The sequence below is a fragment of the Arachis ipaensis genome, chromosome B06 (assembly GCF_000816755.2).
Source record: "Arachis ipaensis cultivar K30076 chromosome B06, Araip1.1, whole genome shotgun sequence".
In the NCBI taxonomy this organism is placed as follows: domain Eukaryota; kingdom Viridiplantae; phylum Streptophyta; class Magnoliopsida; order Fabales; family Fabaceae; genus Arachis; species Arachis ipaensis.
Window position 1 is genome coordinate 15343789 of NC_029790.2, and position 14102 is coordinate 15357890.

The 14102-nt window shown below is 38.4% G+C and overlaps 2 protein-coding genes and 1 long non-coding RNA gene across 3 annotated transcripts in view; 2 read left to right on the forward strand and 1 right to left on the reverse strand.

Moving 5' to 3' along the window:
- The window catches only part of LOC110263905, a 21797-nt gene extending 17300 nt beyond the window's left edge, over nt 1-4497 (forward strand). The window contains exons 2-4 of the long non-coding RNA XR_002349639.1: nt 912-919; nt 1782-1787; nt 4487-4497. This is a non-coding gene — a long non-coding RNA (uncharacterized LOC110263905). The remainder of the gene's footprint in view (nt 1-911; nt 920-1781; nt 1788-4486) is intronic.
- Nucleotides 7295-10100, forward strand: LOC107645816. Its single transcript, XM_016349938.2, has 4 exons — nt 7295-7731; nt 8243-8437; nt 9192-9373; nt 9571-10100. The coding sequence occupies exons 1-4, from the start codon at nt 7431-7433 to the stop codon at nt 9880-9882; spliced, it is 990 nt and encodes a 329-aa protein (XP_016205424.1). The 5' UTR covers nt 7295-7430; the 3' UTR covers nt 9883-10100.
- Nucleotides 10748-13903, reverse strand: LOC107645815 (GDP-mannose 3,5-epimerase 2). Its single transcript, XM_016349937.2, has 7 exons — nt 13725-13903; nt 12941-13351; nt 12727-12820; nt 12502-12631; nt 12268-12400; nt 11652-11859; nt 10748-11190 (listed from the first exon to the last, which is right to left on the reverse strand). The coding sequence occupies exons 2-7, from the start codon at nt 13348-13350 to the stop codon at nt 11035-11037; spliced, it is 1131 nt and encodes a 376-aa protein (XP_016205423.1). The 5' UTR covers nt 13351; nt 13725-13903; the 3' UTR covers nt 10748-11034.

The following is a 14102-nucleotide window of genomic DNA, read 5'->3' on the forward strand; positions in this document are numbered from 1 at the left end:
TATATTTGAGATAAATATTATATTGATATCCAAAAGATTTTGACACTGATAAAATGATACTTAACTTTTGTTGTTAACAAAATAATCCCTGAGTGATTTTAAAATTTGATAATCGTACCTCTGAACTCGTTAGAACACATTTTCGACAAAAAAAAAATATTGAGGTGACTAATATATTTTGATAATATGACAACCTTATTAAACATATATATCGAAGTGAAATTTTTAATTGATTATCTCAATCTGACCTAAAAATTCCCCATTCTTTGAACCTTAATCATCCCTCCTTTCCCAACGCACTCTCTCACTCACAAAGCTAAAACATTGCGCCTCAACCTTCTCACTTTCACAGAGCCGCTGTTGCCGATACCGCACAGTCGTCACCCCATCGATAGGTCCTCTGTGTCTGTCAACTCATGTCGTTCCTGCACCTTCACTGTTATCGCTTTGCCTGACCCACTCTCTGTTGTCCCTGCACCTTTACTGTTGTCTCACTCATCGGTCTCATCGCGCCTCTTGCAGGTAATTGTACCTTGTCTTCCCGTCGCCAGTCACTGCTCGCAACTGCTCATTGTTCCCGCTAGTCATTGCTCGTATCTACTCGTTGCTCGCTACTAGTCGCTGCAACTGCCTTCTCTGCCTCCGGCTCTTAATGTTATTTGAGGTTTTTTCGTTTTAGATAGTTGTTTTCTGATTTTGTTATTTGCATGTTGGATTTTAAGTTTAAAACTTGAAGTTTCTATTGTGCGATTTGGTGTGTTGTAGCATCATGGATCACAATTTACTGTGTTTTAGCATCTAATCTTTTTTATTGTTCTTCAACGTTTGTTTTTTGTTTTTCTTTTTGAATTATTTTGTTTTGTTTTGTTATGGTGGTCCAACTGCTTCTTCGTATGGTGGTTTTAGACCAGTGATGATGGTGGTGCCTAGAACAACAATAGTGGAGGAGAGATGGATCGTGGAAAGTGTGTGAGACGAATCCTTTTGTAGAAATTGAATTGGAAGAGGGTAGCTTAGCAAAAATAATTAAGGCAAAAGAATTGAAATTTTTCTGTTTGTAATTTTTAAAATTAATTATAAAAGAAAACTTAATAATTAATTAAAAAATGCAATATCATCAAAATATAGTTTTTATCTCAGCATCTTTTTTGTCGGAGATGTGCTTCGGCAATTAAGAAGTACGCTTGTCAAATTTTAAAATTATTTAATGATTATTTTGTCAATAACAAAAATCAAATATTATTTTTGTCAACATCAAAATTTTTCAAATACCAATTTTGTATTTACCGCTTTATATTTTAAATATTTTTTTGTCCTACTTGTTAGGTTGTAGTATTAACCAATAAAAGAAATACAATTTTATTACTTGACCATCGCAATTCGAGTTAAACCCCAAAGTGGTCCCTGAGATTCATAATTTGCACCAATTTAGTCCATGACTTACCAATTGCACCGTTTATGTCCCCAACTTTGTTAAAATTGCACCAGGGTCGTCCCTCCCCACATCTCCGGGCAAATTAACCACCGTCGGCAGTGACATGGCGCTGAGCTGCCACGCTGGATGCCACACTGGAGTGTAAATTTTGGCGTTAAAAATATGGATTGATGGAACGGCATCGTTTGAGGTATGTTTAGAAACAAAACCTTTGTGATCACTTCATCTTCCTCTTCGTCTTCTGAAAACCAAAACAAAGCACCATGAAATCCTGAGTTCTGGCCACTGTATAGGGTTTGAAGGTTGAAAACGTTTGGCTTCGTGGAGTTCACTGCCACTGTGATAGTTTTGTGTCGCTGACGGAAGGAGAAGGAGTTCATCCCGAGCACACGAAGGTACGTCTGAACTCGCAAAAAATAATGCTTTTTAACAAAAAGATATGCATCAATGTCTGTGTTTGTTGAAAATTTGATATTGATTGATGAAAGTTTAAAGTTTTTCATTATCTGTTAGGGTTTTCGTGGGTAGTGGAGAAATTTTTTCCATGCTCTGTTTTTAATGCAATCTTAGTTGGATTGGTTGATGGGTGTTTCTGGTGTTTTGTATGTGGTTGAATGTCAATGTTTGTTTTTTATGTGTGAATCTGATTGTTTGATTCCTCAATTTGGTTTTTTGCATAATGCAGATGGAGACTTTGATGGATATCATGTTCCATCATGGGGGAACATTTAAAAAAAATGATGATGGAATACTAGTGTACTCACCAGATAATAGAACTTGCTTAGGAGATTTAGATGAGGACACATTGGATGTGTTCTTCGTAAGGAACTATTACAAGGAGCTTGGGTATGACAACATACTTCAGTGTTGGTGGCTGCCTCCGAGGAGGAGCTTAGATGGTGGACTGAGGGCTCTTACATGTGATGGTAAGTTAAGAGAGATGTGTTTTGCTGCACAGAAGAATGATGAAGTTGTTGATGTGTACTTTGAGCATGGGTGTCCACACCAGAGGTGATTGCAGGGAAGAAAGTTGTAGTATGGCTTGATGATACTTGTGAGGGAGACTTGGTGAGCAAGAAGAACACAAGTGAGGGTCCCAAAGCTGATGGTAACACGTTGAACCCAACTATAGAACCAAATCCTATCCCAAATGCAAACCCAAGCCCCATAAACAATCCTATTCCAACCCCCCTAAAACCAACCCTGTCACTATTCCAAACCTCATTGATGATAACACAACCCCTAATCCAAATCCTACTAGAGCTCATGACAAACCCATTCTGAAGCCCAATTCTAGTTCAAAGCCCAAGCCTAAGTCAAAGCACAACCCAACATCCATCTCCAAACCCAAACTGGCTGAAAAGCTCATTCAGAAGCCCAACCCAAGCCTGAAAACCAAGCTGAGAGAGACTACCAAGGCATGCTCCATAGCAAAAGGCAAAGGCAAATCAAAAATGAAGTCCAAACCTCAGTTCTTACCTAGGAGAATTACAAGATCTCAGGCTGTTGGAATATATAGAAGGTCTGCCAATAAGGGCAAGAAAGCTCTTCATGTTGACTTAACTATAAATGATGACTCCAGTGATGATGATAGTTCAGAGGATAGTTCCTTTAAGCCAATCCAAGAAGACAGCTCTAGCAGTGAAGACAATGCAAGTATGTCCAAACCAAGAAATAAAAAACTAAAAGACATCAAGAGAGGTGCATATGCTGCTGCTAAGACAAAGGAGAACATAATGCAACCAGATGATGCATTAGTTGAGGATGTGTCAGATAGAGAGGTGGACTTGGGGTTTGTGGGAGCTCCAGGGATTGTTGATGTGTATGAAGCACTTGACCCAGGTGCAGAGTCTGATGGTGCTAATTCTTGGCACTCAGAGGAGATGAAGACTCCTCCTAATTCTGAGGATGAGCTGCAATCTGATGAGGACTCAGATGAATTTTTAATTTTTAGAAATGGGGCAAGATTTTGTGAGCTACAACTACAAGTGGGTATGAAATTCAACACCAAGTATGAGTTCAGAGAGGCTGTAAGAGAATATACTATCCAAGAGGGGAGGAGAATTAAGTTCAAAAAAAATGACAATATTAGATGCAGGGTTGTGTGCAAGGTAAAAGAGTGTGCATAGGTTGTGTATGCCTCAAGGGACTGTGATGACTCATGTTGGAAAATCAAAACTTTCAACGACGATCATACTTGTGCGAGGGAGAACACTAACAGGGCTGCTAATAGGGAAAAAGGTAAGAAAATACCCCAATTTCAAGCAATGTGAGGCTGCTGTGTACTTCAGGACAAAGTGTGACCTTATGCTGAATAGGAATTTCATTGCAAGGGCACTGGCAGATGCAAGGAATGTAGTATACGGGGATGAGAAGGCACAATATGCAAAGCTAAGGGACTATGCTAAAATTTTACTGAAGACGAGTCCTGGATCTACGGTTCAGATCTGTGTTCAAACCTCAACCAGATGGACAGATCATATTTGATAAGATGTACGTCTGTTTGCATGGTTGCAAGATGGGATTCAAGGCAGGTTGTCGCCCCTTGATTGGGCTTGATGGGGCATTTCTGAAGACACAATTTGGAGGTCAGATCTTGCCTGCTGTGGCACAAGATGCCAATCATCACATTTACGTGATTGCCTGGGCTATAGTTGAAATAGAGAATACAGACACTTAGAAATGGTTCCTGAAGCTGCTTCATGCTGATCTTGGAGACTACAAGACTAACGGATGGTGCTTTATTTCTGATATGCAGAAGGTAATGTTACCTTTCATGTGTTTTTAACAATCTGAGTCTCTGGATGTAAGCAATCTGATTGTTGGAACAATGGTTGTTAAATTTGTATCTTATATATGTCTTCTAGATTTTGTATGCATGAGGTTGTATTAAATAAAGGGATGAATCATGCATTTTACACCTAAATGAAGGGACTAAATTGTAGTAAAATGAAAAAGTCAGGGACTATATTAGGGTCATTAATGTAAACTCAGGGACTGTTCTGTGGCACGATAAAAGTGTGTACATCACTTTTTGGTTCTGATACATAGTGTAACATTGTCTTGCAGGGTTTAATTCATGCTGTTCAGGAGGTGACGCCAAGAGTTCACCACCGTTTTTGCGTTTGGCACCTCTGGAGGAACTTCAACAAACAATGGAAGGACCTTGAGTTGAGGGGACTGCATTTGGAATGTGCCAGATCAACAACATTCCAGGATTTCATTGATAATCTGAACAAGATTAAGAGGGTGAACGAGGAGGCTTGGGCATATCTCAACAAATGGCCTAGAGAGTCATGGACAAAGTCCCAGTTCAGCCATAGGCCAAAACTGGACAACATTTGCAACAACGCCTGTGAGGTTTTCAACGCAAGAATCAAAGAGGCCAGAAGCAAACCCATCATCACATTACTTGAGGAGGTGAGAATCTTTGTGATGAGAACTATTGCGAAGAATAAGGTAAAACTGGCAAATCATGTTGGCATACTCCCCCTGTAATTCAAAGTCGCCTAGATAAAATCAGAAAAGAATCAAAGAATTGGATGCCTATCTGGACCGGTGATGAAGACTATGAAAAATTTGAGGTTCATGGCCATCCAACAAACATGGTGGTGGATCTTGGAAAAAGACTATGCACTTGCCAATTCTGGATGCTGACCGGTGACCTTTATCAATCTCTTTAACTTAATTATTAATATTTGTGTACTTTGATGATTGTGATTGTCTTACTCTGCATCTGTGTTACTAACTGTAGGCATTCTATGTGTTCATGTCTGTGCTGCCCTTGCAAGGGTAAACAAGAGGCCAGAAGACTTTTATCACCAACTGTGTACTATGGAGGCATACAACAAGACTTATGCCCATCACATTAACCCTCTTCCTAGCCAATCATTGTGGGAGAAATCCATGTACACTCATCCACAGGCCCCTAACATTAGGAGGAGGCCTGGAGCTCTGACAAAGAAAAGGAGAAAAGATGTTGATGAGGGCAACAGTGGTAACAAGAAAGCCAAACCAAGTGGAAGTTTGAAAAGGCATTTGAAGCCATTCACATGTAGGTATTGTGGGGTAAAAGGGCATACTATGAGAGGGTGCTCAAAGAAGAGACTGGATGAAGTAGCTGCTACTATTGCAGCTACAAAGGCTGCTGCAGATAAAGCCAAATCAAATGCTGCTGCTTCTACTTCTGAGGCTGGCCCTCAACCTCATACTGCTGCTGCACCAGTTGATAAACCTCCTATTGTGGAGATTGAGATATCACAACCAAACTACGAAAGATCACAGGTAATACACTTCTTGACGTCACAACATAACAAAATATAATTTTTTTTGTTATCTGGGCTCATGTGTTGAATTGTTTTTCTGCTGTAGGACATAGTAGGATCTGCTGCACCTGCACCATCAAGGCCAGAGAAGTTTCCCACCAAAAGGAGGAGCTCACCACCACCTCAATCCATTGGTGTAGATCCAATGCAAGGACTCAGTGTGGCAACATCTTTTAGATTGGCCAATTTTATGAAGTTTGTTCCAACTCCCGGTTTCAAAGCACCAAGAAAAAAGAACAATTGATGACTTTGACACCAGGATGTTTAGGACAGTACTTTTTTGTTTTGTTAAAGGCAGTTAATAGATAGTAGCTTTGTTTAGGACAATTGTGAAAACTTTTGTATTACCAGCCTTGATATCTTAGCTATAGCACTTTTGCTACTCAAATATGTTTATCTTTGCTACTTTTGTAATTATGCATTATGCATTATGCTATTATGATGTCAGATGATCAGTAATTATTTCTCTTTATAATAATTAGTCTATCAAAAACAGGGCATATAACTGAAGATAAAAAATCAACTCTTGCTTTCATTCATCCATGAACACATTACATACAACATTGTTAGAACTTCAAAGTCATAACTAATACAACAACTACAGTGAAAAACACCACTATGCCTAAGAATTGTATCATACATTTTTGGGTCCTCACTTTAGCTTCCAATTTTTCAATCCTCCAAGCTAAATTGACTCTCACTTGCTCATTGTCAATTGCAGTTGCATCCACTCTTCCTTCATGTTCCTCTTCTTCTTCTACATCATCAGCCCAGAAAAAGAATCCACACCATGTTTTGCCCCTAGTCTGAATATGAGATATGATAAGAAGTAAAGAACAGAAAATCACTAAACAATTTTTCTTACCAAAATCTCACATTGTAATTCGGACAACCGAAGAATGGCATATCTAGGTTGGTATTTGTTCTGGACCAACGAAGCATGGGCCGGCAGCCGCACCCACAGTGCTCTGGCACCCGCGACGGTCTGGTCCGACTCCGCGTTCTCGTTATCGATCGTGTAGAGCTTCCTTGACCCTGGCTCGCACACCCAATCATGGTTTTTGTTTCAGTTCAACGAGTAACAACAACGAAGCAGGAGAAGAACGTTGCTGGGCAGAGAAGAGCGTTGTTGGGCAGAGACAAGAAGATGAAGAGGGATAACAAGGTCATCCTAGAAATTAGGGTTATAACTAGGTACAGGGACCATATTGGGTCAAACAGTTTCAATTGTCACCTCAGCTAGCCGTTATCTACGATAGCGTGGCAGCTCAGTGCCATGTCATTGCCGGCGGTGGTTAATTTGCCCGGAGATGTGGGGAGGGACGACTCTGGTGCAATTTTAACAAAGTCGGGGACATAAACGGTGTAATTGATAAGTCAAGGACTAAATTAGTGCAAATCGTGAATCTCATGGACCACTTTAGAGTTTAACTCTCGCAATTCACAAGCTTAAAAAAGCAAAACCTTTGAATATTTAATAATATAATAAATTAAATTAGTCACCAAAAAAAAATAAATTAAAACTCGTTGAAAAGTAGTAAGAAATAGGAAGAGTAGTTTCTTTGCGTGAATGAATTTGAGAGAGAGAGGGAGTGAGTCGCAAAAGACGCATTCTAATACCGTTTTTCATTCATCCGTCTCCAAAGTCGTAAAGTCTTCGCAGTCCAAAAATGTCAGACGGAGCATTGCAGGTACTCGACGGAACGCATCTTAGGGACGTCGATCTCACCCTTCCGCCGCCGCCGGAGCTCCATTCCGCACCCTCCGGAGCTTACATACTCGACATTGCTCATTCCAGAGTCTCTGCTTCTCTCTTTGGTCTCTCATTGCCCCAACGTCTCACCGCCACCGCCCTCACGCGCCTCCCCGCCGCCTCCGACCACCACGCTTTCCGGTCAGCAGAGTTCGACCTGGAAAAGGCCTCGCAGATTCTGAGAGACTACGTAACCGCGATCGCCGATGAACTCAAAGGTTAGTTATGTCTGCTTCGTTTTCTTTTTCTGCTGCTTCTGCCGATGATGATGATGCATTCGTTACAGGTAACGTTGTTCGTGTGTTCATCGTTATCAAACTCAATATTAGCAAATTAAACTAAAAGAATCAACTAATTGATTAAAATGTTTTCTTATTTCGAGTATTAAGGTATGGATTCTCGATCCACAACTTTGTTCAACTGAACTGAATAATAGGAATTGCAGAACAGATCCATGCCTTTGGTATCACGTGGAAGAAAATAAATAATAATACTAGAAAGCAGAAAGCCACTGAGCTTTCTATATGATCAAATTTGACGGAAACATGATCAGGAATTCAGGATAGTTGAAACTGGTGGACTTGGATTTAACCTTCTTAGGAATAGAAAAGCCACTGGAAATTTTGTTCTGTTTTTAAATTTCATATTTCAATGCAATATTTACAACTTGGTTGTAATATTTAAGATTTAAGAACAATACATATTATTTATTTAAGCCTCCGTGTATAGATAATCCTCTTGTTGTATCGATCTTGGATGGAAGCACTCTCAATTTGTTATTAGAGGACGAGGATGATTTTGCTATGTTAGCCGAAAATCTGTTCACAGATTTAGATGTTGAAGATAAGGGAAAGATCAGCAAGAGTCAAATTCAGAATGCGCTGTCCCAGATGGGCGTTGATATGGGCGTTCCTCCTTTCTCAGGTTCACTTTCTATTCATTGTTCTTGTTTCCAGGTTTATTATAGATTACCCAATCAGTATTTGACATGAGGGCCTGCAACTTTGTCAGTCAATCAAATTGTTATTGATGATGTGTTTTGATTTGTCTAATATCTCATCCCTTTTTTGTTTCTTTTTGGTTCCATGAATTATTGTCTAAGCTATGTTAGATTGATAGGAACAGGTAATATAATGCTATCATCTGTAAGACTGTAACAGACAATTGCATTCTTGTCTTAAGTTTTATATGGTATCAAAATGGTTTCCCAATGCATTTTAATAGAAATTTGCTGACTGCAGATTTTTACAAAATATTCTATCTTGAGAAAAAAAAACAAAGATTTTAGCTTGCCCTGACTAGTGATTAGTCCCGAGGCTTATGTGACTCTGTTCGTTGTTCAATTCTGGAATGCACAGGAGTTTGCATCACATTACCACAATTAGAAGACTTCAATAATAATATTAAATAAATAAAAACTGATCCCTTGGATTGTCATGGCCTCACGGGGGTATTTACAATTGAGAAATCTATATGCATTCTATCTTTCACCCCTCAAAATTATTGAGGGTATGCAAGATCGTAAGCTATATGTTATGCAACATAGCTGTGAGTCTGTGACTTTGTTTATTGACGATCATGACTCATCACATTGTGAACTAATTTTTTTGCCGGTTGTACTCAGTTTGATTAACTGAGTACTCCAATAAAAACTAATACTTTTAGCGCAAATGAGCAGAATTTCCTCAGCTAAATGACTTGTTGAGAAAACATGGAGCGGATGGAGAGGAAGAATTGGGTCAGGCACAATTTGCACAGCTTCTCCAGTCTGTACTGCAAGATCTGGAAGAGGACCTTTCTAAAAAGAATGTTGTTTATATCCACAATATTCAAATCATAAATGGCTCTAAGCTAAGACAGGTATTTTGTCCCCCTCCTTTGTGGCTACATCATGTATCTTCATTTTGTAAAGTTTGACTTCTGGCCTTCTCTCTAGTTTACAGAAGAGTAATGCATCATCATCATGATTAAAAAAAAAAATAAAAAATAAAAAATAAAAAAAAAGAGTAAAAAACACAAACTTGACTCATCAGTGTATGTTATGGACGATGCTGCAGGTATTGGGCAATGAAGAGGAGCTAAACAGCATCGTCGAGAAGGTATTGAAGGGAAAAGCAGAGGCAAAGGATGGGTTAGGAAGCATAGAAATAATAAGGAGCTTCCTGGAGAAAAACGCTAAGGAGTTAGGTTTACCACGATCTGAAGCTAACGAGGCAGTTGTTCTTCTGTACGATGATGTTTTTACTAATGTTGCGAAAGCAAAAGGCAGTGCAGAGTTAGAGAAAGAGGAGCTGGTAAAACTTGTGAAGAATATACTAGAAAGATTGGCAGAGCAGCTCGAGTCAAATCCTATTTTCGAGGAAGCTTGAGGTAAGTAAAGAGCCACATGTATTGTAAGTTATACCTAGTGAGTGATGTATGTTTAAAATGCCGAACCATGATTTGGGATCTCACACAGGAGGATTATGTTGTGTAATGAATTTTACGGATGTGAAGCTTGCTTCAGTAGCATGCCCGTGGCAGTATTAGTATCTCTATTACTATCATTATTGTTATTATTAAATATTAATATATTATAATTACTACATGAAACTGGACACAGTTGTGTAAAGTGTAAACCATATATAGAGAGGGTTGGAATCATTTGCTAAGATCATATAGAAAGTTGGTGATGAATACTGTTGGCAAAGTAGCAAACACAACCAGCGCATGAGTGCAGATATCCGAAAGCCTGGGAAAGTGATTCAGAATAAACCAGCAACCCATTTGGGGAACCATCGATTTGATTGGCATCATGGCAAAAGTAGCAGTGAACTTTACAAGAAACGACATCAACTCCGATAAGAGAAGAAAGACTAGAAAAATGTGCGGTCAGCGTTTTACGTACGAGTAGGATTAGTCATTACTTCATTTAGTTGGGCCTCCACGTTGGTTGAAGAATGTGTAAGCAAAGGTTGGCTCACAGGAATCAAATATAAGCCGCGCCCGACAACGACATAAACAAAAAGGTGGTGTGCCCATCCTAATCCCATTACCAAGTCCGTAGCTTAGCCCAGAAGAAAAGAGAGACAACTTACAAAACCAACCGACAGAATCTAACCCCACTTGCTCTTTTTCTGTGGCTCTCATCAAAGTCACACTTTTCTTATGGTCTCTACGGCTCTACAAACAAACAAATAACTTGAGACCAAATAATATCAACAAAATATATTAAAGAAAAATATATCAACAAAATATCAACAAAACCTCGATTGATAAGAAACTCAGATTTCGTCCAAAAAACGAAACTGAAAGATTAACAATTAACAGGCTACATAATGATAACTGACTTAATTAAGACATAACTTGTGTCTAATATCTGCTTTATTAGATCTACTACACTCGGTTTATTGTAATACTCAAATTTTTAATTTACTTGTTATTTTGCCTTAACAAGGCTACACTGAACAATAGGAACCTCCAACCTGAAGTACACATGAAACATTTAGATGATTATCACATCTCACTGCATTATATTAACTTTATTCTTTGCCATCTGCTGCACGAAGTGAACCCAGTTGAACCGGGGCTTGAGTCTGAACCACTTTGGATGAGCCATAGCTTGATAAGTCAATACCTTGAGCCTTCTCCTTCTCAAGCTGCTCTTTAATCCAAAAGTATGTAATTCTTAGACCATCCTACAATAACAGAATTGATATACTGATCCGTAAACCATACAATCCTTATCCAAGAGATACAAAGAAAAAGACAATACTGAGACAGAAGCAGCATCATGGAAGATAAGATCAACTATGCAGAGTCAAATTCAACAGATAAAGTCAAATATTTGATGGATAAACTACAAAAGGAATATTCTGAGAATGTAAGATAGGATCGAAAGGAGGAGCGGCAGGAAGAATGTTTTGATTATTCCAGTACTCTTCTCTTGAAGATGATGATGGTTTGAAATTAGCAGGATTAATAATTAATAATCAGACAGAACTAAGGGGAAGCTTTGTCACAACACATTAAACTGAAACCTGTGCAATGGGTATATGATTGTTAAGCAGACCTTAAACTGAACTCAGAGCTAGAAATAAATTTTATAAAATGGAATCAAGAGGTAAGGTAACTTTCACTACATCAATAGAATCAATACCTTCAATTTCATAGTTGGAGCCCAACCAAGTTTTTCTTTGATTAGTGTGTTGTCTGAATTACGACCACGAACACCTTCTGGGCCAGGAATGTGGTGTATGGGAATCTTCTTGTTCTCAAAGCTAAGAACAATCTCAGCCATCTCATTCATGCTGACCATCTCATCACTTCCAATATTTACTGGATCCCGAAAATCTGATTTTGTCAATCTACAAACAAAACCAGGCCACGTTAAACATAACTGACCAATAAACGGGAAACATGCTTTCATATATATAGCAACAAACTTATGAGGTTTTCCGGCAGAAAAATCCCTCTTGCTTTCATATATTCAATGGTGGATAAGGCTATTTAATAAGATAATTTTCCATTTTGAAAGCTCAACTTAATGTACGGAAATTTGCAAAGAAGCTTTCCTAAGAATTTTGGAATGCAAATATTATTAAACTAACTTTGACAACATCTTTGGAAATAGAAATCATTACTAACAGAGACTGATCCTAAAATTCTTTAAATTTCTGACAACCGTAAATGGAAATTACCAATGTCAAGTTCATCATTAACAGAACCACAAATCTAAGATTTCAATAATATAGCTGCATGAAAGAACAACAAACCTAAGAACACCTTCAACACACTCGTCAATAAAGGTAAATGATCGTGTTTGTAATCCATCTCCCCACATCTCAAATCTATCTGCAGAAGTAATTGCCTTTCGACAAAATGCAGCAGGAGCCTTCTCCCTTCCACCTGCACAATAAACAAAAACAAAGCAAAACAACTTGTCAAATTCAAAAGGTTATTTGTTGGTTAAGATAACGCAAAACTTTCAATTCAGTGAAAATGTATACCTTTCCATGTCCCAAAAGGACCATATATATTATGGAACCTCCCAATGCGACACTCAATTCCAAAATCCTTGTTATAGTGCTTGCATAACTCTTCTGTTGCAAGCTTCTCAAGCCCATATGCATCTTGTGGCTAGGAGGAGTTATAAAAACACATTTATATCGAGTCTAATTTGCAGTTGAATAACCAACATAACTGAATCAAACAATTAAAATTGATCAACAAACCTCAGCAGGCCAGGCATCAGACTCCTTCAAACTGACATTAGTTTCCAACTGTTTGAATTCAGGGTAGATACAAGCACTAGAGGCATAGAAAAACCTAAAACAAATGTTTGAGACACCGATAAAGCAATCATATAATCGAAACTATATATATGTCTGCTAAAAGATCAGCCCAAAAACTGTTTGTGACATGTAATTGAACAATGGACTTGCTAACCTCTTAACACCATTAATCCTGGCAGCCTCAATCATGTTAAAGCTAATCATTGTGTTGTTATACATAATGACAGAGTGGTTGGACTGGATGAAACCCATGCCACCCATATCAGCAGCAAGATTGAAAACATGGTCCACACCCTTGGTAACAGTGAGGCAGTTATCCATGACCCTGAGATCAACCAGATGGAATTCATGGCAGAACATATCCTCAGTCATGTGCTCATTCTTCTTCCAGTCAGAGGCAATGATGTAATGCCCCTCGGTCTTGAGGCGCCGCGCGATGTGAGAGGCGATAAAACCACCGGCACCAGTGATGGAAATTCTCAGCTTCTCTGATGGCCAGTAAGGTTCTCTCTCAAGCTCCTGGTAGGTGTATGCACCATAGTCGGTTGTTCCAGAACTTCCCATTCTACAAACAGAATCATAATCACTCACATTCACAAAAAAGGCACATAATTGTTCCGGGAATTAAATGCAAAAACAATTGCGTATCATGAAATTAGAACACAACAACATAAGACACATGGTTGCACATGGAAGACAACGTCAATTATTACATAAGAACAATAAAAATAAGGGCAGCATATGCAAATGAATCACTCGCTCTATTTCCCTATGGAAAAAAACATACTTTTTTACAATTATGGAAATAAACAAGAAAATTCTAATATATTCATAGCTAAATGACTGGAAGTATTGAAATTGAAGCAAAACAGAAAGAAAATAAGAAGTAAATAGAGGGTTTGATAGAGAAATTGCGTAGAAAAAGGGAAAATAGGTACCTGAAGGTGAGATTGGGAGGCTAAGAGGAAGAGATAGTGAGTTGGGAAGGAGAAGAATGGTGCGATGGGTTTTATATATAAATATATACACTGTTTCTGAACCGTAAGGTCAGTGAGGACTGAGGACCACTCATTACTCTCGTTTCACTTGTCACTAATATCACAACGATTTTCATATGCAACGAAATCATTCACTTTCCACCCTCACTATTCACTAATCTCTTCCATCTTTTTTTTTTTTTAACAAAAGATAAGGAGACTTGAATTCACAACCTTTGAGTATAGAAAGATTATGTTATTTGAGTTATAATTTATTGGCTTTAGATATCTTTTGTTTTACTTATATGGATCAATTCACTCAATTGTTTCTTATTCTTT

What these genes read in the sequence shown, in the direction of transcription:
- LOC107645816 (XM_016349938.2), top strand. Translation starts at nt 7,431, where the DNA reads ATGTCAGACGGAGCATTGCAGGTACTCGACGGAACGCATCTTAGGGAC. An exon ending in GGGCGTTCCTCCTTTCTCAG is followed by an intron (nt 8,438 to 9,191) that starts GTTCACTTTCTA and finishes GCAAATGAGCAG; the next exon opens with AATTTCCTCAGCTAAATGAC. An exon ending in ATGGCTCTAAGCTAAGACAG is followed by an intron (nt 9,374 to 9,570) that starts GTATTTTGTCCC and finishes ACGATGCTGCAG; the next exon opens with GTATTGGGCAATGAAGAGGA.
- LOC107645815 (XM_016349937.2), bottom strand. Translation starts at nt 13,350, where the DNA reads ATGGGAAGTTCTGGAACAACCGACTATGGTGCATACACCTACCAGGAG. An exon ending in AGGATTAATGGTGTTAAGAG is followed by an intron (nt 12,821 to 12,940) that starts GTTAGCAAGTCC and finishes CATTTGTTTTAG; the next exon opens with GTTTTTCTATGCCTCTAGTG. An exon ending in CTCCAACTATGAAATTGAAG is followed by an intron (nt 11,191 to 11,651) that starts GTATTGATTCTA and finishes CTGTTATTGTAG; the next exon opens with GATGGTCTAAGAATTACATA.